A 27,828-nucleotide genomic window follows, 5' to 3' on the forward strand; every position below is an offset into this window, starting at 1 on the left:
CCCCAGGACGACATGGAGTTTAAACTTTCTGATGACTGCAAAGCCACGTTCCCATTCCTGAAGAAACAATTGATGAGTTATTCTATAATTCGTGGTCCTGACTGGAATCACTCCCTTGAGGTGATGTGTGAGACTAGTAACTGTGCTGTGGGAGCAACACTAAGTCGGAAAATCCAAGGGAAAAGTTATGTTTTCCTCTACGCATCAAAAGCATTGGGTCAGGCGCAAAGGAACTATGATGTAACAGAAAAAGAAATGTTATCGATAATCTTTGCATTTGTGGCGCTCAGGCAGCACCTACTCGGTTCCAAGGTGACGGTGTATACAAACTAGGCGGCCATCAAATACCTATCGTCGAAGAAGGGATCAAACCCGCATTTGATCAGATGGTTACTCCTTCTACAGGAGTTTGAATGGGAAGCAGTTGACAGAAAAAAATGTGAAAACATAAAGATCCATCAGGAAAGGAGGATTGATCAAGGTAAACAGAGAAACTGATAGCAACGTAAACCTAAAAGGGCAACGTTCGCAGGAAGGACCAACGGTTTGGAGCAAAGCGAGCTACCCGGAAGGAACGAAAGGAAGGCGTTTGTAGTGGACGACATTTCACTACCAATGCCTAGCTTGTACCAGTAAACAAGTATAAGGAGTGATCGGGTATTCATGGATGGTCTGCTTGATCAAGCAATCATTTCTAAATCTCTAAATCTGATCAAGTAACATTCCAAGGAAACCCGGTCAAATCCTTGTAAATAGTTTTTTTAAGTGTGTTTAGTTTTATTTTCGTTAATCAAAAGTCGGAAGTGGAGGAAAGGAACTGATCAAGTGGAATAATGTGAGCTGTCATCGAGATTTAATGATTCACGTGATCAGTGCAATTTGAATTTAATTAGTGGAACAGTGATTGAGTTGATAAGAGCATGTGATGACGAGACATGTGCAGTAAGTAGAGAGGTGTCAGGCGGCGCCGACTGTTGAAATGAAAGGACGTTCTGGAGAGAGGAAGGAAACATATCGGGGAAGCTTTGCCATCTGGCATTCTAAAAAGGCGCGCCGGTACACGAAAGGTCACAGAGATATCAATAAGCGGAGATCTCAACAGTCGGAATTTGAGTATAAAAGAGGGTTTTCCGGATCTCACTTTCCATCAAATATCTTCAGAACCTTTGTGCTATCTTCATTCGGAAAGAAATGCAGGGCAATCAACTCGAGACCTCCAATACTTCCTCGTTTTCTTCAGGAGCCGGTCTCGACAGTAATAATCAGAGATCCTTTTCACCACCGAGTCCACCAACCACCAGAACCCCATTATCGCCTCCTAGATTCATCGGCCCACTCCAATATGTGGACCCGGCTGACATAAGGGGTGTGGACTCCGTACTCAGAAGTTTTCCCGTGGAGATTCACACTGCCCTAAAGGCTCGCCCAATGATTTCTCGGTCTAAGGACCCAGTTCCGCCACCACCAACAGAGGGGCTGCCTCGTCTCAGTGATCTCCCTTTACGACGAAAGGAGGCAGAATTTAACCTTTCATCGACCACAGAAAGAAGACTCCATTCCGAGAAGAACGCGCCACCAGACAATGAACCAGCTGCTTCTTGAAGCTGAGGGTTCAAGACAGCAAGTGGATGAGGCGAAAATCAAGAGACCGGAGCAGTCATTGAAGCAAGCAAGATTGTGGAGATCAACCAGGTGAGAGCAGAGAAAGGGCGCAAGAGGAAGGGGGAAGAAAGTATCTTTCCTCCCCCTAATATGGGCCACCATACCAATTAAGGTATGGGGCTTACTAAAGCTGCCAGTAGGTCTTTTGCTTCCCCTCCCCGAAGGAGAAAAAAAATAAAAATACCAAGGATGAGGAGCTCCGATAAGCACGAAGCCGTAGAGGCAATAAGGAAGGCCTGTGTAATGGAGGCAATAAGGAAGGAGCGCAACATTCCCCTGATTCAGTTATCTAGAAGGCAGTACTATCACCCTTAACCTTGTTTCTTTGTGTAAATTGTGTACTCCAATCTCACACTTAGTCCTGTGGCTGGACTAAGTGTGAGAAGTTTATGGAAGTTGTTTTCTGTTTTGCCTATATCTGTTTTATTTCTATGTGGTTATTAGCATGTTTTGATTGCTGGCACTATCTCACACTTAGTCCAGTGTCCGGTCTAAGTGTGAGAAGTTTCCCTTGATTGTTGTTATGCCGTTGACTGTGCCTAACCCTTCTTTCCACTGCATCCAGCCCCTCGAGGACGAGTTCATATGCAGTGGGGAGGGGGGACGGGTTAGTTACAGTAGAATCATACATGCTAAATTTTTTTTTCAAAAAATAACAAATTCAAGATAGTAATAAAATAGGAAATATGCATGAAATTGGATAAATAGAAGACTTGATTACTTCTTGGGAGAGTTAGAAAAAGGATTCAGTATGCTCACATGTAAAACTTGATTGCAAAAGCTTGATCAATTTGAATGACGCAAGTATGATAGAAACGCTCAATTTCTAAACCAACTGTGAAGTCTTTCTATATGTGAGCTATAAGCCAAAAGTAGAACACTTTCTACTATTTTTACAAAAGAAAAAATTATGAGAGGCTGATTTTTAATATTGAGATGAAAATTGCACAAGTAGTAATGACTAAAGGCATTAGGACTTAACCATTTGAGCCGTGTTCTTCCTTCGTTCCACAAACCCACCTCATTAGTCAAGGCACCCCCTAGTTAGCCAATTCGAGTTTATACACTCTTTCCCTTTCTTTGAAGCCTTAAAACCAAATTCAAAGTTTCATATCACATGAGGAAAGAGGGTCAAAGAGATGGAGTTTGTCAAGGGTAACGAAAGGGGATAGCAAGAAAAAGAAGGGGCAGCCAGGTTGATCAAGTTAGACAATCGGGTTGATCATTGATCATATAAAAAGAAAATGATGAAAAGGTTCAAAAAAAAAGAAAAAAAGAAAAGGGCAGGAAATAGTTGTAACCTAACCCAGAAAATCAAAAGCAAAAAATAATATAAGGCTGAAGGTTGAAATCTGACCAAGAATGAGCACCAAAGAAAAAAAAAATATCCCAATTCTGATCCAGCGAGTCTAGGAAAATCTTTGGCTTTTTGACTCATGTGATTTTTCTTTAAATTTTGTTATTTTTTTTATTTTTTATTTTTGAACTTAGAACCCCTAGGACCCACCCTAATACGTTACTAACCTTGAGTCTCGTTACAACCTTAAAACAAAGACCTTAAGGAACTATCTTGTGCAATCCGATTCAAGGTATTAAATTTATGGCAATATCGAGTGAACAGTCCTAACTTCTCAGGTAAGGAATGAGTGACTGAGTGAATCCAACAGTGGTTTTTGAATTGAGCAATCTTGACAAGCTGACACCTTGATCAAGCAAAGGCGAAAGAGAATGAACACAAACTACTCACAAATGGATTGACCTCGACCTCGAGTATGATTGTTGGAAAATTATTCGGTCTAATGCATACATGTGAATACGTGTCTTTATCTTAAGGTCTTGTTATTCTTTTCGTCTTGTCTTTTACTTAAAAAATAAATAAACCATGCCTGAAATTTGCCCTATCTTTTTCTTTTCTTTTTCTTTATACTTGGGGACAAGTATGTTTTAAGTGTGAGCAGTTTGATAGGGCCTATTTCATGCATCGGTTTATGGGTGAAATACATGCTACTTGATCAGTTTATCGCGCAAAACAAGTGTTAAATGTGCAGAATTACCACTTGACCAATGCTTCACGGCCGACCTGATCAAGCAAGTACAAAGGCGATAAAAGGCTCAGAATCGGTGGAGTTGATCAAGGGGAGCGATCAAGCAGTTAGGAGGGGACCACGGGCTTCTAGAAGAAGAGCACGTGAGGAAATGAGCTGGATACAACGCACCATTCTGTTATCAAGGACGACGTTCTAGAAGGGGACACGTGCTGGAATATGAGACGCAAGGTCGAAGCTGAGTCACAAATTTGTTACCAAAAAGCGCCGACATTCTAGAAGAACAACACGTAGCAATCAATGAGTCGCTCATTCTCAGAATGAGTGAATATTCCCTGACAAGATCGTTATCCAGCTGGATGCCGAATCGAGCTTATAAATAGAGGGTGTGCCACCACAAGAAGAGAGGAGACACTTTACTTTCCGCCTAGTTTAGTTTAGCATAGTTATCTAGCGTAGTCCAGCTCTCTAGCTTAGTTTAGTTTAATTCTCTAGCTTAGTTAGATAGCTTAGTTAGAAGGGCGACCAAAGGGAGCGCTGCAGAATACTCATTTCTGTTAGCGTGACTTAAGTTTCCCGCTGAGATTCTTCTCAGTTTACCGCTTTCTTAGACTCCAAGTGTTAGCTTAGTTTAATTTCACGCTGTAATCAGTTTTTAGTTTAATCAAGTTATTTTAGCTTTAAATCCGCGCATTTACTTTTCTGTTGTTTCCTGCAAATCACTTGACCCAGTAGTTAGAATTCTGTTGATCAAGCTAGCTAGTTTAAATTCTGTCTAGATTAAAACAGTAGTTAAAACTCCCAAATTAAAGCGTGGCAGCAGCCAACCCCCCATGTTCACTACTCACACACTCAACACACCAACTTCCCTGTGGGATCGACCCCGAACTTGCCGCTTTACTGTTAAAGTTATGCAAATTTGGGAGTTATAAATTACTTTGGCAAGGCGGAAAGGGCGAGAGCTAGAGTGCATTGATTAAGTGGCAACGACATTTGCTAACTGATCCAATTGGTTCGGTTATCACTCCATATAACTTGATCCGCATTCTGTTCGTGTTTTCGATCTCTTTCCTAGTCCCTCCACCCCCCTCAACTGCCGACCCCACGGCGCCAACTCTCCTGCCCCAAGTCTCTGGCTCGCTGCTGTGAGCTAAATCTGCTGCGGAGAAGATGAGAGATACAATTGAATTCTCAACAAGTAATTGGGCTTCATAAAATGGGCCTACCAAACATAATAATTAAGGTGGCACAAGCTCCAACATATTTTACATAGCAGAAGTAGTAAGTTGGCACAAAATGGGCATACCACTCATTTTTAACGCCTAATAAGTATTCATAAAGCATTTAGTTTTTTATTATTGATTTAATTGTTTTATTTGTCTTATCCTTAATGAGACTAACTTCAAAATGCTATAAAATGTTATTAATTATTAAAGACAGAATATAAATTATAATTTTTTTAGAGGATCGATCGTGTTTTCTTACTTTTAGTAATCCCCATTGGTTTGTCACATTGATTAAATTGGTCTTACTTTATAACAATAACGAAAAGACAATACAATATTTGTTAACAATAACGAAAAGATAATACAATATATGTTGAAGGAGTGTTTTCAATAATAAAAGATGACTGGTTGAATGGCATTTTAATGGTATAGAATGAGAAGGAGGGTGTTTGCAACTTTTCCCAATAAAAAATTTGAATCGATTTCAAAATATTGATATTCGTGAAAGTAAATTATACCGCATAACATAAGATTGTGATATTTATATTTCATGTATTTTTGCAGAAATATACTTTCTTCGTCTCATTGTAGATGTCACACTTTCTTTTTTAATTTGTCTCACAAAAGATGTCACATATTCTCTTTTAGAAAAAGTTTCTTATCACATCAATTATAAAATTATATTTTCTCTCATCACTTAACACACAAAATAACATCTTCTAATTAAAATTCCGTGTCTCCTTCTAAGTGTGACATCTATTATGGGACGGAGGGAGTATCTAATATGTATTTATTATCTTGTTTAATTCAAGCCCATGATTATTAAATCCTAGATCCGCCATTGCTCCACATCGTTTTCTCTCTTACTTTACCAATTCTTCACTTTAATTACTTATTAGTATTATTTTCTCAAAAAACATGTAAAATATAAAAATTTCACTTCTAATGGAATAGAATTGCCACCTTTGATTTGCTTTTGGAAACCGATTCTAGCACTAGTAAAAATTGTGCGAACAATTGAATGTATATATAGTAATGTCACTCAAATAATAAATTTGCGAGCGCAATCATGCTCACAAACACTATCACAAAGGCATGGCATCCAAAAATTGGAAGAGGCATGGCATTAAAAAATTGGAAGCATGGCATTAAAAAATTGGAAGCATGGCATATACTTGCAAAATATTGCAATTAAGGGAAAATGGCGAGTGTGACTGTATCTTTATGGAATGAGATCATACAGTGTAACAAAACATTACATTTGCTTGTGCTTTAATGAGCAAAACGATTCTTTACTTTTCTTTTCTTTTTATATGATATTTTATTTTTATTCTATAAGCTAAACATTTTATATTAGATATGCATGATTGATGATTCCTTATTTTATAGTACCTTGAATCCTAATTACGATTCGAAACTTGTAGGGATATTTATAAGATTTTAGTTACAGATTCAAAGGAGAAATTATTACTACAATAAAATCACTAGCTTTGATTTTTTTAAGAAAAAAGGTATTTTAAAAAATAAAATGATAATATAAAATAAAAATATTAAAAAATAAATCATACTTATAATAATTAATACATATAAATATGCTAATTTATTAATCTAATTAAATTTTAATTCCACTTTTTAAATGTTTAAATTAAAAAATGATCAACAATAAAACTAAAAAATATCATGAAAAATCAAATAAGGAATCATGCATATCTAGAATAAAATATTTAGATGGTTTGCTTTTTTAGTACAGAGAATAAGAATAAGAATAAAAATAAAAACATCATGTAAAAAGGAAAGCAGAGAATCAGCGTTTTGTTCATTATTTTTTGCGTATAGTGCACAACAATAAATGCTGTCGTTTTAGAGGATTTCATCCCGCCCTAATTCCAGTAGCGCGCCGCACTTGGCTGGGTGTCTCTTCTCCATTGATTTTCTTCAATTTCCATTTCCCACCACGTACAGAAAAATCTCCAAAGTGAAGACAAATTTTAACCATCGCGAGTTGCTGTCTTATTAGATTAAACGCTGCTGATTTCCATCGGCTGCATCAGTTTGCTTCCGTTGAGTCACGCCCAGACGTCAGGAATCCAAGGTGCTACTCTTTTCTGCTTATATAGCCGCACAAAAATCCAATTTTGAATTGAAATGAACTGATTTGGGTATGGGAGCACTGTGTACACTTGATCATGGAATGCCAAGTTATGCATAATCGATTACATCTATTTTGTCATTCAATTCTGCAAGGCATAATCTATTTTTGTCATCCGATTCTTTCTAGCTATAGCCTATATGAATTACCAAGTAACTCTTCACGGCAGGAAATATTTTATATCTTGCGCCAATAAAGATTAAGTGCCAAAAACTTGTGTTTAAGTATAATACTGTAGTAGACTAGATTGGCTGTTAAAGAATCTAGCTCTCGCTAAGTTTTTCATTTTCCTTGAAAGTATTTCAAATCTGTGACACTGATGGAGTAATTGCAGTAATAGTACATTTTTTTTCAAATTAAAGTGTATAATCAATACTCAATAAGGAATTTTCTTTGTTTTTTATCCGACCTTATGTTCATATGAAAAAAATATAATTATGTACACATTCATGTTAGTAATCTTTTTGTGTCATTGTGTGTTATTCGGTTGTTTTTAATGAAGTAGCAGAAGAGCAGTAAGGACAAAACTAATTGCAAAGAAGCAAAACCAGTAGAACTTTTACAGAGAAAAGAGAATTTAATGTAGTTGATGTTATAGTTTTTGGGTTTGCTACTTTGTTGACTTGACTCCTTTCTAACTGAATTCTCTACAGTACCTATCACCTTCAAACATTGTCAGACTTTCCCTACTGCAATTGCTTAGATGGATTTGGGTGTTGCAGTCAGGAGCTTCAACACCAAAACCACGACCTCGTACTTCAGCCATCTCCACCACATCAAACCTGACAATCTTAATAGTAATCGCGTCGCCTCATATGCTTTCTTACACTCTCGTCGGAATCCCATGGGGCGAGCGTCTGTCAAAGTGAACAACAGCATCACCGATTCTGTTTCGAAGGTAATGTGCACAACTTTGCTGAGGAACCTAAGATTCAAATGAATTTTTGTACAGTTAAGTTTCTTGTTAGTTTATACATTGAACAGGTGCTTAGTTCAATTTTAGGATTAGAGTTGGAAAGGTTTGTGGTTGTTTGAAGATAGGTTATTTTGGATAAGATGAATATAGAGTAGGAAATATAGTACTCCCTCCGTCCACGAAAAATAGATCATTTTGCCATTTTTGGTTGTCCACGAAAAAAAGAGCAAATTTAAAAAAGGAAAGTTTTCAACAACTTTTCTCTTATCTTTTCCCCTTCTCTCTTACTAATAATATGGACCCCACATTCCACTAATACTACTTCTCTCTTACTTTTTTCCCTTCTCTCTTACTTTACCAATTTCACATTAAAACCCGTGTTATTCACAATGTGTCCTATTTTTCGTGGACGGAGGGAGTATGTTTTACTCAAACTCATGAATGAGGGAGTACTAGAAAGTTGGATCTGTATTAATTATTCCTAATCCTAGCTGATAGTAAAAAATGGTTTTGATATTTGCAGTAGAAGTAAGGGGAACAGAATGACCAATTCAGGTTCTATTTATTAATCATGGGAACAATTGGAAGTATCTTTTGTTAGTCGAAAATCAAATGGAATTCCAGGGACAAGCACAAATAATTTTGTTTGTTGATCAATAGATGTTTATGACAATCATCTCAATTGATATTGTTATAGGTACATACAAAGTGTAGCCTGGTTGACTTTGAACCAATTTCAAACAAGAGTCAACATGAGTTGGCATATTGATACTTATGCAAGAAGTGTTTCTTATCTGTATCATTTAAGGGCATATTTCAGATATACTGCTGTTTTTCAACATTCAGAAAAATCTGTGCTTCGGAATTTGGATCGCTGTGGGTAACTAGGTTTGCATGTTCAGATCAGTTCATGGTATATGAGGATATAATGGTAATTGGTAAAAGAAAAGAGATAGTCAAGGGAAGTTTCATGTTTTTTTTGTAACTTGATACACTGATTACGTTGACGTAACTTATCTTGACTGATGTCTTCACATGTGAAACTGTGAAAGCATAAACTTTGCCTGATGCAAGTTGCATCGTTTTTCAGGTAAACTCGATGGATGCTCATGATTATGTACTGGATCTTGAGCTATCAAGTTTGGCAGCTTTGTGCCCCTTGGATGGACGTTATTGGTTCAAAGTGAAGGATTTGGCTCCTTTTATGAGCGAATTCGGTCTTATTAAGTATCGAGTTGTAGTTGAGGTAAGCGTTTGGTTTACAATTCGATTATAACTATTTTTGCTGGTCATCACTATAACAGCGGGCAGTGGGCTAGATGTATCTAGGCTCTTACATCACATTCGTAGAATGTACTAGATGTTGTATGTGGCATAAATGCCCTGATCAATTAGCTCGTATGACAATAAGAACTACATGGCTGGAGAGTGGAGACTATCATAAGGAACTCTTTCGTTTTAGTTTATACACTCAGCTAAAAGGTTTATACCCTCTTTCATTACAACTTAATACTCCTATTACAGATGTAGTGACTTTAGTTTTTGACCAAAAAATGAAATGGCAGCTTATTTGTCAAGATCATTGTTCTCACTAGCTGCTTGTTCAGGTGGTATCTGGTGGGTATAAAGGGATTGGATCGGAAGTATACTAGACTTTGGAAAATCATGCTATGGAAAATTCTTAGTAGCTTTTGTTTTTCATCTGGAATTAAGAATTGGGATTTATTTCAGTTTTGTGGAAATGGAAATCCTCCTCCTCTTTCCCAACACATGATTTATTTTAATTTTGTGCAGTTCAAAGAGTCAAGCCTTTCACTCAAAATATTACGGAAGTTACTTAACTGAGTTGTATGGAGTTTTGTTGATGTTTTATTGGACATGATAAAGCTTGGATAGATTTTATATGATGTGTTGTTACATAAAAGCTACTACATTTTATATGTGATTCATCCACATTGATCTCTTTCACCTTCTGAATGGTCTTAAACAACTTCTGTCAGATTAAATGGTTGCTCAAGCTTTCTCAAATCGATGAAGTCTCTGAGGTCCCGAAATTCTCTAAAGAAGCCGAGTCTTATCTTCAAAATTTAATCGATCAATTTAACCTGGACGATGCATTGGAGGTGAAGAAAATTGAGAAGGTGACTAACCATGACGTCAAAGCTGTTGAGTACTTTCTGAAACAAATATGCCAGTCTCATCCAGAAATAAATAAGGTGCACATGTCTATACCCTTGGCCTTGGATGATTTTGAATCTGGTTTTGGTATTATAATATTACTTCGAATAATATACAAGAATTCGGTAGTCACTGTAGCACCTAGTATGTACTAATCACTATCCATTTTGTTAGGTGCTTGAATTTTTCCATTTTGCTTGCACGTCGGAGGACATTAACAACCTGGCGCATGCGTTGATGCTGAAAGATTCCCTCAATAAAGTCATACTACCTTCTATGGACAAATTGATCAGAGCTTTGTGTGACATTGCAACTGCAACTGCTTCTATCTCTATGTTGTCTCGAACTCATGGACAAGTAATACACTTTGGTGCTAAGCTTTCAAATAATTTTCATACTTAATATTATCATGCCCCTGCAGTGTAGTCTTCTGTTGTGTATTGATGATACATTAACATGCATTAATCAGATACGAAAGCACAAAATTATTTATCAAGATTGTTTCCGTCATTCTATGACTAACTGAGAAATAGCTAACCATATTTTTTCCACTTTGTGACGTTTTTGTGATTTTTAGCCAGCTTCACCAACCACATTAGGGAAGGAAATGGCGGTCTTTGCATATAGACTCAGTAGAGAACGCGAGATATTGTCGCAAATTGAAATTTTAGGAAAGTTTGCTGGGGCCGTTGGAAACTACAATGCTCATCTAGTTGCATATCCTGAAGTGAACTGGCCACAGGTTGCAGAGGAGTTTGTGACATCTCTTGGAATAAGTTTTAATCCTTATGTAACTCAGGTATGTAACGAAATAACGAGTTTCTAATTTTTGTTGTTGCTTATTAGGTCCATTTTCATTTGACAGTATCTAATATATGCTCTTTTGAGTGTTGTTTAATCCCATCTCACAAGAATGATTGTCTGACAAAAAATATCACCCGTCCTTTTCTATTTCAGATCGAAAAAGGATTTTTCTGTGAAAACCTGAACTAACTAACCATTTATTATCCTTCTAATACAGATTGAATCTCATGACTACATGGCTAGACTTTTCAACTCTATTATGCTGTTCAACAACATTTTAGTAGACTTTGACAGAGATATCTGGGGATACATTTCTTTGGGTTACTTCAAGCAGGTGAGAGCAACAATCTGTTATTTAATTCTATATCATTCTTCTCTTGCATCATTCCATATTTAATACATTCTTAACCTTAAGCAGATAACTAAGGCGGGGGAGATTGGATCCTCAACAATGCCCCACAAAGTTAATCCAATCGACTTTGAAAATAGCGAAGGCAATTGTGGAATTGCAAATGGAGGCTTATCACATCTAAGCACAAAGCTGCCTATATCACGCATGCAGGTAACGTTTTTCCAAATAATTTGAAGCAATATAAAATTTGAATTGTATTATCTTCATTATTAACTTTAAGCGTCTAAATCCTTACCGTCCTGTGATTTTTCATTGCAGCGAGACTTGACTGATTCGACTGTTCTGAGGAACATGGGTGTTGGGTTAGGACATTCTCTTCTTGCCTACAAAAGTGCATTGCAAGGAATCGCAAAGCTCCAGGTATAAAATATTACTAGTATTTGTGTAATTGTGCTGATTTCCACAGCCTACATACATATGGTATTTTTGTATGATTTGATAATCTCAATTAAATTGTCTACTAAATATAGGTCAATGAAGCTTCGCTGAATACAGACTTGAACCAGACTTGGGAGGTGCTTGCGGAGCCAATACAAACTGTATGTCTCTTCTGTCATGCTTTAGTTTGCTTTTGTTCACTCTAAGTACCAAGTAGTTTTTCTTTTCCGCGGACAATAGATTCTCTAGTTGCATCTCTTAAAGTGGCCCTTTTTCGTCTGGTTATAGGTAATGCGGAGATGTGGTGTTCCAGAGCCATATGAGAAGCTTAAAGAGCTAACTCGAGGCAGAGCAGTCACCAGAGAAAGCATAAGAGAGTTCATCGAACGCCTGGATATTCCCACAGATGCCAAGAAAGGTCTCTTAGATTTGACGCCCCATACATATACTGGGGAAGCTGAAGAGTTGGCAAAGAAGCTGAACCTAGTTAGGAGCTCGGTGAACGGAGCAAGCCTTTCCTGAGTGCACGATGAAACACGCTTCCCATATGGTTCGAGCATCACGTCTATCACTACAATTTTTGTAGGAAATGTTTCTGGATATGTAAACTTACTACTGATCAATGTATAATTCTGGGAACCCATGTATTGAAAAAGAACTGCTATTCAGTGAATTGGTCCCATCACATTTGATTTTGTCGTTATAATCTTAATTTTTAATTTTTCGCAATTGTCCATCAAAATTGATATGGATACAACACCATGTTCTTTCGTAATTGGTGATGTCAGTTTGTGCAATACAATGTAGTTTTATTGTCACATTATATTTAATTATCTTATTTATCTCAATTTAAACCATTATGGGATGATTATCAAAGGTATGATTTTATATTTCAAATAAAAAAATTGAGATTGACTAAAGTGAAAAACAAAAATATACAGTAGATTATATAGCTAAGTAATATGCAGATAGAAATAAAGAATGCAATTTTCTTAAAGTTTTAAATAAATCATGTAGTGCACAAGAACTAACTATATGTGCGATTAAGCTAGAGAAGGGTGATGTAGAACGCCAGAAGAAATTTTACCATATCAAAAGAGAAAAGTCATGATCAAGTTACACTGTCCCAAAAATTAATCACCAATTCATTATTGTATAAAAACACAAAACCAAGTATATCTCAAAGGTGGTTTTAGTCATTCTAAGCATCTCTATCCCAGCGCTAGAATGACCAAAACAACCGCAGTTTCGACTCCTCAGACGACGGTGACAGATGAGATATCTACCACCAACTCATCAAACAATGCATCAAAAACCACAGCTTCCAACTCCAACCCCCCCATCTCCCTAATCTCTCCATCAAAGCATCTCCACTCCTTCAACTCTTCCATCTCTTCCACGTAAGACTGCCTGTTCCATCTGAGAAGAGCATCGCGGATTAATGCTGTGCTGTTGATCCAGCTCTCTGCTTCTCGTACCAGATCTTCGCAGTAATCCTCTCCCCATTGCCTCGACATGATTTTCTCTCTGAAGAAATCTAGCAGAAGCCTGTCTGCCTTGCATGGTGGCATCACTTGTTGCAATAAATCCATTGCCTTTTGCTCGGCTCGCTTCACCTCGTCCTCTTCTAGTTCGCCTTCTTCTCGGGTGCTTGACACAGAAGAATGAGGCAACGGAGATTCTGTAGATTCGAAGCGTTTGCTTAGGTTGATGGGATCCACACCTCCAAACCTCTCAATCTTTGGATTCCTACTTCCTGTGCATCAGAATTTTTAATTAAAAATAATAATATTTTGTGAATTTTTTAGGGGGTATTAGGGAGGTGATCACCTACTTCCATAGGTGGGAAAGGAGATGAAACTTCATCATCATCGAATGGACAATCCAACACCGACACGGGGCTGAACTGTTCTTTCTCTTCACTTACTGACCTCTGCTACATGTTCAATACCAACATTAATGTATGAATATGATGTATATACATTTAAAAAAATACTTATTTGAATTATTATAACAAAAGAAATTCAGTAACTCAAACCTTTCACCTATAAATTGGAGCTAAAAAATCTTACTGATAAACTATGCTAAGTGGTCACATCAAAGTAAGAATATATCCTAGGAGAAACAATGTCTAAATGATACTACTACTACTACTACTACTACTATTGTGATATTTGTTACACGTGATAAATGCTGCCTAAATCTGGTGAAACTCAAGGCTGTGTCCAATACGAGCTCAATTGATGTGATAGTAATTTTGTTGAAATAAATCCTAAGAGAAGGACCTCAAAAATATATCCTAAGAGAAGTTAGATCTGTGGAGTGTGTATTGAATAACTGTGGACACTAGATAGGCTGGGGACCTCAAAAATATTTCGTTTGGTGATAACGTAGGGTTGTGACAGATGAAACTTATTCACTTTGCTTGTATTGGACCACATCCAACGATTATTGTTTTCCACTCCCTTCATTCGGCAAAGATTGATCCTTGCTCTCATCAAGAAACTCTAATTTCTCATCTGATTTGTTTTACTTAAATTAAATTATTAAATTGTATTTAAAGCATATTGTGGGGTGAGAAATGAAATCATAGAGCGTAAGGTTCATTAAAATAAAATAATTGCCATGGGAATTTGGATGTTTCTGATAGAAGCAAAAAGTCAGAGACCACAAAGACCCATGCCCATGGTAAGTAAATCCCAATACTCGTATAGAATTTGTCAATAATGTCAACCCATTACTTGACAAATTTTGTTGACATCTTTCTACCTTTTTTTTAATTAAAACAATATCCTTAGACCTTAATACAGCCTCCGGTTTGATTATTAATATAGTACTCCTAGTTCTTTAAGGGGATGTTCGGTTGGCAAGATTAAATCTCATGATTAAATATGTATCGTGTTTGGTTCATAAAATTGAACCCTTCAACTTAATCCTAGATGGATAGTCTCATATTAGTCATAGCCTCCCCCTCGAACTAAAATAATCTCACGACTTAATCTTAGATGGATAGTCTCATGATATTAGTCATGGAAACCGAACGCCACCTAATAGTACTACTAGTATTTAATTTAACTCGGCCACACCCACCTAGTTACAAATTCAGGTTCATAATAACTACACAAAGAAATGTAGTGCTATATATAATGATAATAATTAATAATCGACATCGTAAAACTAGTACTATTATTTAATTTATTTTTATAATTCTCACCTCTCAACCGTCGTGAAGCGGTATTAAATAATCCATGGAATCTAGCGTAGCCAATTCGCTCCCGCTTCGCACGTGTGCCCCCACCTATTTTTACCGCTCTGGAATTTCATCAATTTCAACATTCTTCTTAAGAGCATCTCCAATGGTCGGCGTCACCACCGGAGCGCCGATTTTTCGCCCACGCCGGTTTGACGCCGAACCATTGGAACCGGCGTGGGCGAAATCGGCGTCAAAATCGGCGTCGCCATGCCGATTCCCGCGCTGACGCCGGTTCCCACGCCGATCCTCACGGGCGCCATTGTGGCTCCCGGATCGGCGCCAAACCGGCGTCGGATTTAAATATTTTTTTTTTTTTTTTTCGCAAAACACAATATATACGCGCGTTGAACCTCATTTTCATTCGCACCACTTGTTTTAACGAGTACTCTCTCTCTACCTTACTTTCTGTACAAGATCAATAACGAGCAATGGAGAACAACTACGAAGGTACTCCAGTTAATCCCGGGGGATGGTCTCAGACTCCCCCGGCTCCCGGTGTAGGGTCTCAGACGCCCCCGACTCCCGGGGCAGGGTCCCATACTTCCCCGGCTCCTGGGGGAGGTGGTTGGCCTCCAATGAGCGGGTACTACAACGTGTACCCGTGGCAGCAGATGATTCCGGGGTGGGCACCCGGCATGCAGCCCCCTATGCAGATGATGCCGGGGTGGGCACCCGGCATGCAGCCACCGGCGCAGCAGATGATGCCACCGGCGCAACATATGATTCCACAGTCGCAGGCGACGCACGGGGGGGACAACGCCTATCGGCCGACTTTTGATTTTTCCACCGGTTCTTCGCACACATCGACCCCAACGGATGCACAGTATTCGGAGACCTTCTCCTTAGCGGACTTGGGTTTTGATATTAACGACGTTTCTGAAACTCTCATTCAAAGCCAGGGAGTAGGGCGGGGTAAGAAGAAGGGCAAGGCGAAGAAGGTCGGCGAGTCGTCGCAGCCCCGCGCCGAAATCCGGGGCCGGAGGAAGTGGACGGACGCGGAGAACGTTGCGGTTGCCAAGGCGTGGGTGAGTGTTTGCGACGATCCTCTCGTTTCAAACAACCAGAGGATCGTCAACTTGTGGGCGAAGATAGCTGCAGCCTACAGGGCATTTTGCCCTGAAGGGAGACCGTGCACCGGGGAGGAGGTCCGGAAGTGCTGGGACCGAATCAGGGCTGGCGTCTCTCGATTTTCGGGTTTGTACGCCAACGCCCTCCGCATGCAGACCAGTGGCCAAACAGAGGAAGACTGCAGGAGGATTGCGGAAAGAGCCTACCCCGATCCGGATAAGAAGTACTATGAGTTCACCTACTGGAACTGCTACGTTGTGCTCAACGAGTCGGAGAAATTCCGGGCAGGCGTCGACGCTGGCTGGCCGAAGAGGCAGAGACTGAACTATACCGGAGATTATAGCGGCAGCAGCGGTGGTTCGTCAGACCTCCCCGAGACGGCCCAGGAGGTCCCGACTCCTCGGTCGTTCGGTCGCCGACCTCGCCCGGTTGGGCAAAGGCGGGCGCAGCAGGTTGCGAGGGGGGGCACACCGAGTTCCCAGGATGTCCATTCGGCATCCCCCCTCGGCAGGTCTACCGAGGAGCTCAAATTCTTCGCGCGCCAACAAACGCGCGCTCAAATGGTGAAGACCTTAGCCGACTTCCAAGCGGCGGTGGACCCCGAGGTGAAGGATTTTCTTCGCGTATTGCTCCAGAGCCAGCGTGAAGAACTGGAGGCGATGAGGAGGGACACCGGCGGGAATAGCCGCGGCGTAGGTGGCGACGGAGGCGGCGGCGACGGAAGTGAAGAAGCGTTGGGCGACGACGGAGACGAGGACGGCGGCGATGAGTGATTTTGTTTTACTTTTTTAAATTAATGTACTTTTTACTTTTTGTAATTTTTTTAAATTGTTGTACTTTTTTTTAAAAGTAATGTACTTTTTAAATTTTAATATTATTATTCGAATTTTCCGTATTTGTCTCGTAAATTAAATTATGTATGTTGATACAATTGTAAATTAAATTATATAATTGTTATTAGTGATGTGGATAGGTAGTGTGAAGGCTATTTGATGGCTATTTGATGTCCAGTTGATGTGGCAAGCTGATGTGGCAGGAGAATTGTAGTGCTGATGATGTGGCAGTGTGAAGGCTATTTGACGGCTATTTGACGTCCGCCAGCATTGGAGATGCTCTAATTGTTTATCCATTTTGAATTCCCCTCGCCTATTATTTTACTATTTTTCAAACTTTTGAAACTCTATATTTTAATCTTCTCACATCCCTATAATATTCTGCTCAGTGATTCAAAATTCAAATTTCAAGCTTAGCGATGATCGTAACCTAAATTAACTCGCTATACTGCCCAAATTATAAATTACAGTAATTTCCTCATCTAGCAAACCATCTCGTTTAATTAATACATATAGTGGGAAGAGCTAAATTAAGCTATACTTAAATGGAGAAATTAATTCCTAAAGGCTAAATTGAGCTACCTAATTAGGGACGATTCTCTATCTTGACAGGTACTACCACTTTTGTTATTTTTACTAAAATGCTCCTTCGCCATCTTAGATGTATAACTAAACTATCCAATTTAATCAACGCCAAATTTAGGATAAAAGTGCTTAGCAAACTAAACGTTTAAGTTCATCTTAATATAAAAATTGAGGCATATAATGATTTAGTTGGATATATAAAAGGAAAGGCATTTTATGTAGAGGCAGAAAGGCGTATTTATAAGTGATTATTTTTCATAAATAATTTTCTGTAATAGTGGTCCCATAAATAATCAGTGGATTGATATGATATGATATGATGACCAACGTCCAAAATAAGAGATTTTACTATAATTTGATCTTCCATTGTTAAAAAATATTAACACAAAAGCTTATTAATCTGTTGACAATCTCCTTAATTAGCAAAAAAAGCTACAACTCCAATTTGAGATGGAATCAAGTTCTAATCGTAATTTAATATGCATCCTTTATTTGATTATAAACAAAACCGGAAGCAAACAACTAACAAATTTTAACGTTTTTACTGATACTAAAATATTAATGAAATGAATCAATTAAAAGCAGGAAAAGTAAATCAACTTATCAAAACCTTACCTCTGTGGAGTATTCGGTGGCGGCGCCACCGGTGCTTGAGGCGTCAGTCGTAACATCGCCGTCTTTTAGTATCACTACGTCGACGTCGACGTCTTCCTCTCTTTTCACCTCAGTAAAATTGGATGAATTACCCCTGGAACACGCGTTGAAATCGGTGGGAATATCCAACGGCGGAGAATCCTCCTTCATCAGCTGATCGAACGATTTGAGCCGCTGGATCTCCTTGTCGCTCGAATTCCTCTTCCAGAAGATAGTTTTCCGTAGGATTTTCCTGGAAAGGCTGCGCGGCAGGATCGACTTACCCGGCGAGCCGAATGGTAGGCGTTTCACGGCGGCGATGACTCTCTGGAACGCGGAGGCGGCGGATTTGGAAGGGCTTTTGTTGAAGATGAAATACTTTTTCTGCTGATTGAGGTCGATCTCGACGAGGAATCGGACGGTGCTGGGGCAGCATTGCCTTCTCGGGAACGATTTGAAGCCGTTGGATGAGCAGGAGCTCATGTCGTCCATCAAGTAGTCCTTGAGCAGCGAGGTTTTGGGGAATGCCTTGTGTTTGATCAATTTGGAATCCATATTTCTGAAATTAGGTGTTTTGTTTAGGAGTGATGAAAATTTAATCAAACTATGATTTGATTTAAGGTGTGAAAATGGTGTCATGATGACGGATATTTAACATTTCAGTGGAGCTGTTAGGCTATCGGTAAACGCGGTCTCTTATTCGTCTCTTAATCATCATATCTTTTCACTATTCATGGGCTCCACTGTACTTTTCATCTCATCTCTTAACTAACAGACAACACCTGCAACCCTCCATCTCTTAATCATCTTATCCCTTAACTATTCATTCAATTTCATTTTTTATTTTTATTTCCAACAAATTCAATTAATAAAAACATACTTCATTAAATAAAATAAAATTACAACTTAAAATTCTAAAATAATAAAAAACCACATTAATAAAATCCTAAAAAAATAAAAAAAATACATAATTTAAAATCTTTCGCTCACTCTCTCTAAATTTAAAATCTCAAAACTCAAAGAAGAAGAAGAAGAAAGAGTTGTCTAATGGCAATCATGTGCGTCTACTGGTTGCCAAATTTAGCCCAAATGTGCTCCATTAGATCCTCCTGGAGTTGGGCGTGGGCGGTAGAATCACGTGTCCTTGCCCGAACAGACAACCGATCTTGCATAGACGGATGCACTCCACTGCTAGGCAGACTACTTGTGGTAGAGCTTCCCGGGGTTTCAGGGTCGAACCAATTTCCCGCCTCAGGTCCTTCGTCGGCGACAATCATGTTGTGCAAGATTATGCACGTATACATGATGTCGACCATATTCTCCAAAAAACACGTACGAGCCGGGGCTTTGATAATATTGAAGCGAGCTTGAAGAACCCCGAACGCTCTCTCCACATCCTTGCGAGCAGCCTCTTGATTCTGCGCAAAAAGAGCCTGTTTTTTGTTCACCGGCCTATTGAACGTCTTCACAAAGGTTGACCACTTCGTATAGATGTCATCGGCAAGATAGTACCCCATTTTATACTGCCGGTTGTTAGCGATGAAGTTGATGGCCGGCGCTTTTCCATTCCAAACTTCGGTGAAGAGGTCGGATTGGTTGAGCACGTTGCGTCATTGTTCAATCCGGGGACCCCGAAATACGGATGCCAAATCCATAGCCAGTAGTCGGCAACGACCTCGAGTATAACGGTGGGGTGGGTGCCTTTGTGGCCGCTCGTGTATGACCCCCTCCACGCCACAGGGCAATTATTCTATTGCCAATGCATGCAATCGACGCTACCAAGCATCCCGGGGAATCCATGCACTTCTTCGTGAAGTCGGAGTAGAAACTGACAATCTGCGGTGCTTGGCTTCTGGAGAAATTCGTCGGTGAAGGCTGCCCGGACGCCTTTGCAGAAGTTTATCGAACACATTCTCCCAGTGCTTTCCCCAATGTGCAGGTATTCGTTGAACACATCCACCGTTTGTCCAGTAGCAAGCTGACGGATTGCTGCAGTACATTTCTGCAACGTCGTGTGACTGGGACGGCCAACGGAGTCGAACACTTCTTGGAAGAACTCTTCCCGGGCTGCCAATGTATTTGCGATGTGCATAAATAGCCGTTTCCGCATGCAGAAACGGCGACGGAAGTAGGTCTCTCCCCATACCGGGTTGTCACAAAAGTAGTCGCGTACCAACCTTGCGGTGGCTCTCTCCCGGTTACGATGGATGTAAGTCCGGGATCGCCTTTGAGGCATCGCGGCTTCCTCCTCCTCCCGACGTCGATCTTCTGCTAGCGATTCTTCCATTATTATACGCATTTGCTCAAATAGATCCATGAATGGATTAAATTTTGGAGAAAAATAATGTTTTGAGAAGAAGAATGTAGAGTGTTTGAGAGTGTTTGAGTGAGAATAGAGAGTTTTTTTAGTGGATTAATTTGTGAGAATGATTTGATATTTATTGAAGTGATTGGGGGCTTAAAAAATTCAAAAAAAATAAAAAAATTTGTAAAAAACTGCTATAAACGGCTAGTATATTTTTGGGATTTTTTTTGAATTTTTTCTGATTTAAAAAAAAATAATAAAAAATACATTTTCAACGGAAATAAACGACGCCCACTCGCGGGCCAGCGAGTGGGCGTCACGGAGGAACCGCAGCTCGCCAAGAGAGAGAGAGAGAGAGAGAGATTCTTGTTGAAACTTTTGAATCACGAGTTTAATTATAATAATGAGGTTTTACGAATTATTTATAGAAGATTAATTTAATAGAAAGGGTTTTTTTTAAAAAACAATAAAAAATACATTTTCAACGGAAATAAACGACGCCCACTCGCGGGCCGGCGAGTGGCGTCACGGAGAGAGAGAGATTCTTGTTGAGGACTTTTGAATCACGAGTTTAATTATAATAATGAGGTTTTACGAATTATTTATAGAAGATTAATTTAATAGAAAGGGTTTTTGAATTTCGTAGTATATTCTATATTGGCTGGTGGACCGAGAAATGACCAGAAGTTGACCTTGTCAATTAGATTAATGATTGTCGACCTGCTATTAATTATCACTGACAATAAATCTGATATAGAGATCACATTTATTTGTTTGGACATAAAAAGTGGAGTACTCTATATTGTTAATAAAGGAATTATTCAAATTTTCATTGTAAATTTATTTATTTATTTTGTTTTTGAAGAGAGAAATATGTTCTCAGTGAGGGAATCTCTATGTAGGCTATAGCTTGCCAGCCCCATTTTATATTATGTTTAATCAGTAGAATTGCATTATTATTTTTGTTGAATATAAATTCTCAAGGTGAAAGCAATTAAGTCACGTGTATATTGTATATGAAGTAACCTATATGGGGATCGAGCCCTTACAGTCCATGATTATTTTTTACTTTTTATTTCTATAATACCTTGGATTTTTATCCATTTCTGTAAGAAATTACTTATTATGCAAAACCTTCTAAGAAAATTAAAATTATTTATAAACATAGCTCCTATAAAAAAAATTTCTCGTCGGCTCATATCTTATGGATCGATTGCTTTTTATTAGATTTTACTTGCAGTTGAATTTAAATTATTTTGTAAAACCAACATTTCTGAAATGAGATTAATAATCCTCACGTGATAGGGTAAGATTTAATGACATGTTTGTCAATTAAATTTAATGTCACACTTTACTTAGGGACAAAAGGTGATTCGCTCACCCCAGGCGCCCCCATAACCCGGCCCGACATCGCTATGGAGGGGTTTAAACACGGTACCTCAGCGGCCCATTAGGTGGGAGGAACTTACACTGGTAACCAGCACACAAGGAGCCACCACAGTGGTGAAACTCCCACACTGCGGCTGCCAGCATTCGATCCTGTCTGCTTAGGGACAATCTACCACCCAGGAACCAACTGAGTTAAGCCCGTGCGAGCTCACACTTTACTTGAACTAATTTAAGTTGGGCGGCCGTATCTGTATTTAAATAACCTGACTAGTCAGTTGTAAATTTGTTATCCAGAGAAGTAGTTGGGCTAAAGTCCGTAAACGAGTTACAAGACTTAATGGACTTTTTTCTATTATACGAACAGGGGCCCAACTTGAATATTGAATTCGAGTGTAATAAATAATTACATAAATAAAGATCTAAATATTAATATGGAAATCAGTACACTCTTTAATACTACTAGTACTATCCTGTTGGCATTATTGGCTGATTAAGTCATGTACGTTCGGTGGAGCTGCAGCTTGATCAAGGTGAAAGAGAAAGGGAGACAGCTTGATCAAAAGAAAGGAATGTAGCTTGATCAAGGAGAAAAGAATATAACTTGATCAAGGAGAAAGCAAGATAGCCGTTGGATGCGGTTACGAACTGACTCAACAAACTTTGTGAAGATCTCTTTCACTTAAATTCTAGTATAAATAATTAGTTTGTTAGCTCATTGTATAGAGTGAAAATCAGTTGTATACATCCGCAATTTGATAAATAAGAGTTTTCCAATTTCGGTTTCTAAAAAAAAGGGTGTTCATCTTCTTCAACTTGCGTTCTTATCAAATTCTTCTTCGATTGCAATCTTACAACAATTGGCGCCATCTGTGGGAAGCGAACAATAAGCATAGAGAGATGGCTGCGCGTATGGAGGCTGAAAAATTCACGGGCAAGAACGACTACGGCTTATGGAAAATGAAGATCCGAGCCGTTCTTGTACAGCAGGGCTTAGCTGCTGCTCTCACCCCAGCCGACGCAGATTCAAAGGGAAAGGCTCCTACCCTCGACGAGAAGGCTCAGGCTAAGCACGATGAAATGCTCCTAAAAGCGCATAGTGTTGTGCTATTGTGCCTAGGAGACAAAGTGTTGAGGGAGGTGCAGGTCGAGACAACCGCAGCTGGAATCTTGAAGAAACTTGATGAGGTATATCTGGCTAAGTCCTTGGCTAACCGTTTATATATGGAGAGAAGGCTTTATTCATATAGCTTCTTGGAAGATAAACCAATTCTTGAGCAGCTAGAGGACTTCTGCAAATCTATAGATGATCTTGAGGCCGTTGATGTGAAGATTGGTGATGAAGATAAAGCCATCTTAGTACTCAATGCCCTTCCCAATTCGTATGATCAGATGAGGGATGCCATATTGTATGGAAGAGACAAGCAGATTACGTTTCCTGAGGTTCATGCTGCTCTTATGGCCAAGGAATTGCAGAAAGGGGCAGTTAAGAGGATTGATCAGCAGCCAGAATCCCTGAATATCAAGAAGTTCAATAAGAAAAAGTTTAAGAAGAAGTATGAAGATTCAAAGGCTGAAGTTTTTGGAGTAAAAGAGACCCGTTCTTGTCATTGGTGTAATAAGCCAGGGCATTTAAAGCGTGATTGCTATGCCTGGAAGAAGAAGCAGGCCAGTGAAGGGAACTCTCACTCAAATAACGCGAATGATGAAGCTGATGAAGTGCCTGAGGTGATGAATGTGACAGATAAGTGTGAGAAAGGATTCTGGATCATGGACTCCGGTTGCTCTTTTCATATGTGTCCCACAATAGAATGGTTTCATGATATGAGGGAGGCACATGGCACCGTGCTTCTTGGAAACAATCAAACATGCTGCATCAGAGGGATTGAAAGCATCATGATAAGGGTAGATGATGGATCTATCAAGGTGCTATCTGATGTAAGATATATTCCTGAAGTCAAAAGGAATTTGATATCTCTGGGAACTATAGAGAATAAGGGATATTCCTTTATATCACAGCATGGTGAAATGCAAATCTGCAAGGACTCCCAGGTCAAGATGGTTGCTAAAAGTAATGGTAGCCTATATTATCTTCAAGCCGCAGTTATTGAAGGTGAGTCACATTCAGTCTCCACACCAGATTTGAAAGTGTGGCATCAAAGGCTAGGACATCCAGCATAAGGAAGTCTGAAAGTATTGATCAAGATGGGCCTGATAGAGGCCAATGCAGAGGAAAGGATGGAAGTATGTGAGGATTGCTTGCTGGGAAAGTCCAAGAAACAAAGCTTTCTAGCAGGCAAACACACCTCCTCATCTCCTCTAGACTATATACATTCAGATCTATGGGGCCCTACACCAGTCAAGAGTTTGGGTGCAGGGAGATATTACATGTCAATCATTGATGATTGGTCAAGGAAGGTGTGGGTGTACATACTAAAAGAGAAGTCTGACGCGTTCAAGACATTCAAAGATTGGTGTACAGAGATGAAAAATAAAAAAGGCTCAGCACCAAAGGTCTTGAGAACAGACAATGGACTGGAGTATTTGTCCAAGGAGTTTGATCTTTTTTGCCAAGAAAAGGGGATCAAGAGACACAAGACTGTCCCATCAAACCCTCAACAAAATGAGGTTGCTGAAAGAATGAATCGAACCTTGCTTGAGAAAGTAAGGTGTATGCTGAGTTCATTTGGAGCAGGCAAAAATTTCTGGGCAGAAGCAGTCTACACTGCAGCCTATTTGATCAACAAATGCCCAGCATCTGGAATAGCTGGAGCAATCCGAGATGAAAGATGGTATGGTGGGAAGTCAGATTATGGCAGACTGAAGCCTTTTGGCTGTTTAGCCTTTGCACATCAGAAGCAAGGGAAATTGAATGCTAGAGCTCTCAGATGTATTATGCTTGGATACCAGAAAAATGTGAAGGGATTTAGGCTCTAGTGCCTAGAACCTGGTAACCAAAAGATATAGGTGAGTAGGGATGTGGCCTTCGTTGAGCACAAAATGCCTCTTCAGGAAAAAAAACAAATTGAATCAGTTTCTGAAGCTGTTGATAATGATCCTCACTTTGAGGTGGAGAATGGTGGTGTTCAAACTGCTGGGAATGACTATCTTGATCCCTATGACTCATATGTTGATGAAAGTCAAAGTGAGATCATTAATCCTGCACATGAAAGCACAGATCAGCCTGTAGCACAAGGCTCAGATGCTCAAGAAGATCTCACTGCTATCAGTTAGCAAGGGATAGGACTAGAAGAACAAATATCAGGCCTCCATCAAGATTTAGAGACACTGAAATGCTGTTTTATGCTCTCCACATAGCTGAGCAATTGGAATATTCAGAGCCTAGTTCTTATGCAGAGGCCATTTCTGGTCCAGAATCAAAACAGTGGATTCAAGCCATGAAGGAGGAGATTGACTCTATTCTCAAGAATAAAACATGGGTACTTGTTGATAAGGCAGAGTTCAGGAAAATGATAGGCTGCAAATGGGTGTTTAAAAAGAAAATTGAGGCAGCCCAGGCAGACAACATCAGATTCAAGGCAAGGTTGGTGGCCAAGGGTTTCAATCAGCAAGAAGGAGTTGAATTCAATGAAATATTCTCACCAGTTGTGAAGCATAACTTTATCAGAGTTTTATTGGCTGTAGCAGCACAGAGAGATTGGGAGCTGGAGCAGCTTGATGTCAAGACTGCCTTCTTGAATGGAGATATTGAAGAAACTATCTACATGGCACAACCCCAGGGCTTTGAGGTTCCTGGATCAGAAGAAAAGGTTTGCATACTAAAAATGAGCTTGTATGGTCTCAAACAAAGCAGTAGACAGTGGTACTTGAAGTTCGGAGAAAATCTATCTAAGCTTGGATTTTGTAGATATCTATATGATAGCTGCATTTTTGCCAAGAAGCAAAAGAACAAGGAGCCCATATATCTCCTATTGTATGTAGATTATATGTTGATATCGGGGAAGGACATCAATGAGATAAGAAAGGTCAAGAGCCAGCTAAGTGCCATCTTTGAGATGAAAGATCTTGGAGCTGCCAAAAGAATACTAGGCATGGATATAGTCAAAGATAGAAGTAAGGGGAAGCTGTGGCTTTTCCAAACTAACTACATCAACAAGTTTTTGAAGAAATTCAAGGCTGACAATATGAAGAGTACAGCTACTCCTCTGGCAGTTCATTTCAAGCTGACAAGAGATCATAAACCAAAAGATGAGGTGGAAAAACAAGAAATGGAACTGATTCCCTATTCCAACATAGTTGGGAGTATGATGTACATGATGATATGTACACGGCCAGGCATTGCTCATGCCATAAGCTCCACAAGCAGATACATGGTTGATTATGGAAGGCAGCACTGGAGTGCTTTGAAATGGATAATGAGATATCTAAATGGAGCATATAATCTTGGAATCCTATTTACATCAGAAGGTGGAGTTAAAGGGGACCCTCTGATTGGATACTGTGACTCAGATTATGCAGCAAACGTTGATACAATGAGATCCCAGACTGGATATGTTTTCACTTTGTATGGTTCGGCCATTTGCTGGAAGTCTAGTTTGCAGAGTGTAGTGGCTTTGTCTACTACATAGGCCGAGTATATGGCGCTCACTTCGGCCGTGAAGGAGAGTAAATGGCTGCTTGGATTGATCTCAGAGTTTGGCATAGATCAGAAGTCAGTTGCAGTTCACTGTGACAGCAATGGGGCGATTTGCTTGGCTAGGCATCAAATGTTTCATGAGCGTAGCAAGCACATCGACGTTCGGTTCCATTTCATTAGAGATGAAGTTGAGAGTGTGAGGGTTAAGGTGATAAAAATGGACACAGCCCACAACCCTGCAGACATGCTCACCAAGCCATTGAACAAAGATAAGTTTGAGTATTGTTGCAGGCTAGTCAACTTGTATACTGTGAGAATTTGAGTTCGTCAAGCCATGACCAGCCAAGGTGGAGATTGTTAGCATTATTGGCTGATCAAGGCATGTACGTTCGGTGGAGCTGCAGCTTGATCAAGGTGAAAGAGAAAGGGAGACAGCTTGATCAAAAGAAAGGAATGTAGCTTGATCAAGGAGAAAAGAATATAACTTGATCAAGGAGAAAGCAATATAGCCGTTGGATGCGGTTACGAACTGACTCAACAAACTTTTGTGAAGATCTCTTTCACTTAAGTTCTAGTATAAATAGTTAGTTTGTTAGTTCATTGTATAGAGTGAAAATCAGTTGTACACATCCGCAATTTGATCAATAAGAGTTTTTCAATTTCGGTTTCTAAAAAAAAGAGTGTTCATCTTCTTCAACTTGCGTTCTTATCAAATTCTTCTTCGATTGCAATCTTACAACATATCCAATTTAAAGTCGTACTATATATTAAAAGACACAAGAAAATAAATATTGTAATTAGTTGCTTCCTTTATCTGTCCCATACCATAATTGAGTCATATTTCCTTTTTAGTTGTTCTATTATAAATGATTCATTTTCATTTTTAACAAAAATAAATAACATATTATTCTCGTACTTTACTATCTTTTGTTTTTATACTTTATTATATGTCCTTTCATTATATATCCTTTTAACTTACTAAATATATTATTGAATTTCTTAAATCTTGCCATAAAAAGTGTCTCATTTATAGTGAGATAAAAGTAGTACGCCCTCCGTCCCAACTAAGTTAAGAAATTATGTTGAAAAGTAGAGAATATGAATAAAGTAGGAAATATAAAGACAGAGTAAAGTAGGAGTACGGGAAGTTGATATTTTATTTTTTGTTAAAAAAAATTTGACTTAACTAAGTTGGGATGAGTGAGTATTATTTCTATATGCGGACTTGATTTATATTGAGAGTTATATTTATAAGTTTTTTAAGAATATGGTCTCCTACGTTGATCACGATGAAGTTAATCATCATAAACCAATCCTTTTTCATTAATACTTGAACTAATACCCCAGTTCTTTTTCAGTGGCACGTTGCTAATACTTGAAAGTTGAACCACCCAAATT

General features: G+C 39.1%; 2 protein-coding genes across 2 annotated transcripts; one reads left to right on the plus strand and one right to left on the minus strand.

Annotated features, from left to right (window-relative positions):
* The first annotated feature begins 6,775 nt into the window (after window positions 1–6,775).
* LOC121770532 (adenylosuccinate lyase-like) lies at window positions 6,776–12,499 on the plus strand. Its single transcript, XM_042167255.1, has 11 exons — window positions 6,776–7,025; window positions 7,736–7,980; window positions 9,089–9,244; window positions 9,999–10,214; window positions 10,351–10,533; window positions 10,754–10,975; window positions 11,198–11,314; window positions 11,399–11,542; window positions 11,651–11,752; window positions 11,863–11,931; window positions 12,059–12,499. Exons 2-11 carry the CDS (start codon window positions 7,786–7,788, stop codon window positions 12,290–12,292), a joined length of 1,638 nt encoding a protein of 545 aa, XP_042023189.1. The 5' UTR covers window positions 6,776–7,025; window positions 7,736–7,785; the 3' UTR covers window positions 12,293–12,499.
* A 393-nt stretch (window positions 12,500–12,892) lies between these two features.
* On the minus strand, window positions 12,893–18,930 carry LOC121770872. Its single transcript, XM_042167658.1, has 3 exons — window positions 18,125–18,930; window positions 13,601–13,703; window positions 12,893–13,526 (listed from the first exon to the last, which is right to left on the minus strand). Exons 1-3 carry the CDS (start codon window positions 18,779–18,781, stop codon window positions 13,027–13,029), a joined length of 1,260 nt encoding a protein of 419 aa, XP_042023592.1. The 5' UTR covers window positions 18,782–18,930; the 3' UTR covers window positions 12,893–13,026.
* Window positions 18,931–27,828: the final 8,898 nt, after the last annotated feature.

The sequence above is a fragment of the Salvia splendens genome, chromosome 16 (genome assembly GCF_004379255.2).
Source record: "Salvia splendens isolate huo1 chromosome 16, SspV2, whole genome shotgun sequence".
Lineage (NCBI taxonomy): Eukaryota > Viridiplantae > Streptophyta > Magnoliopsida > Lamiales > Lamiaceae > Salvia > Salvia splendens.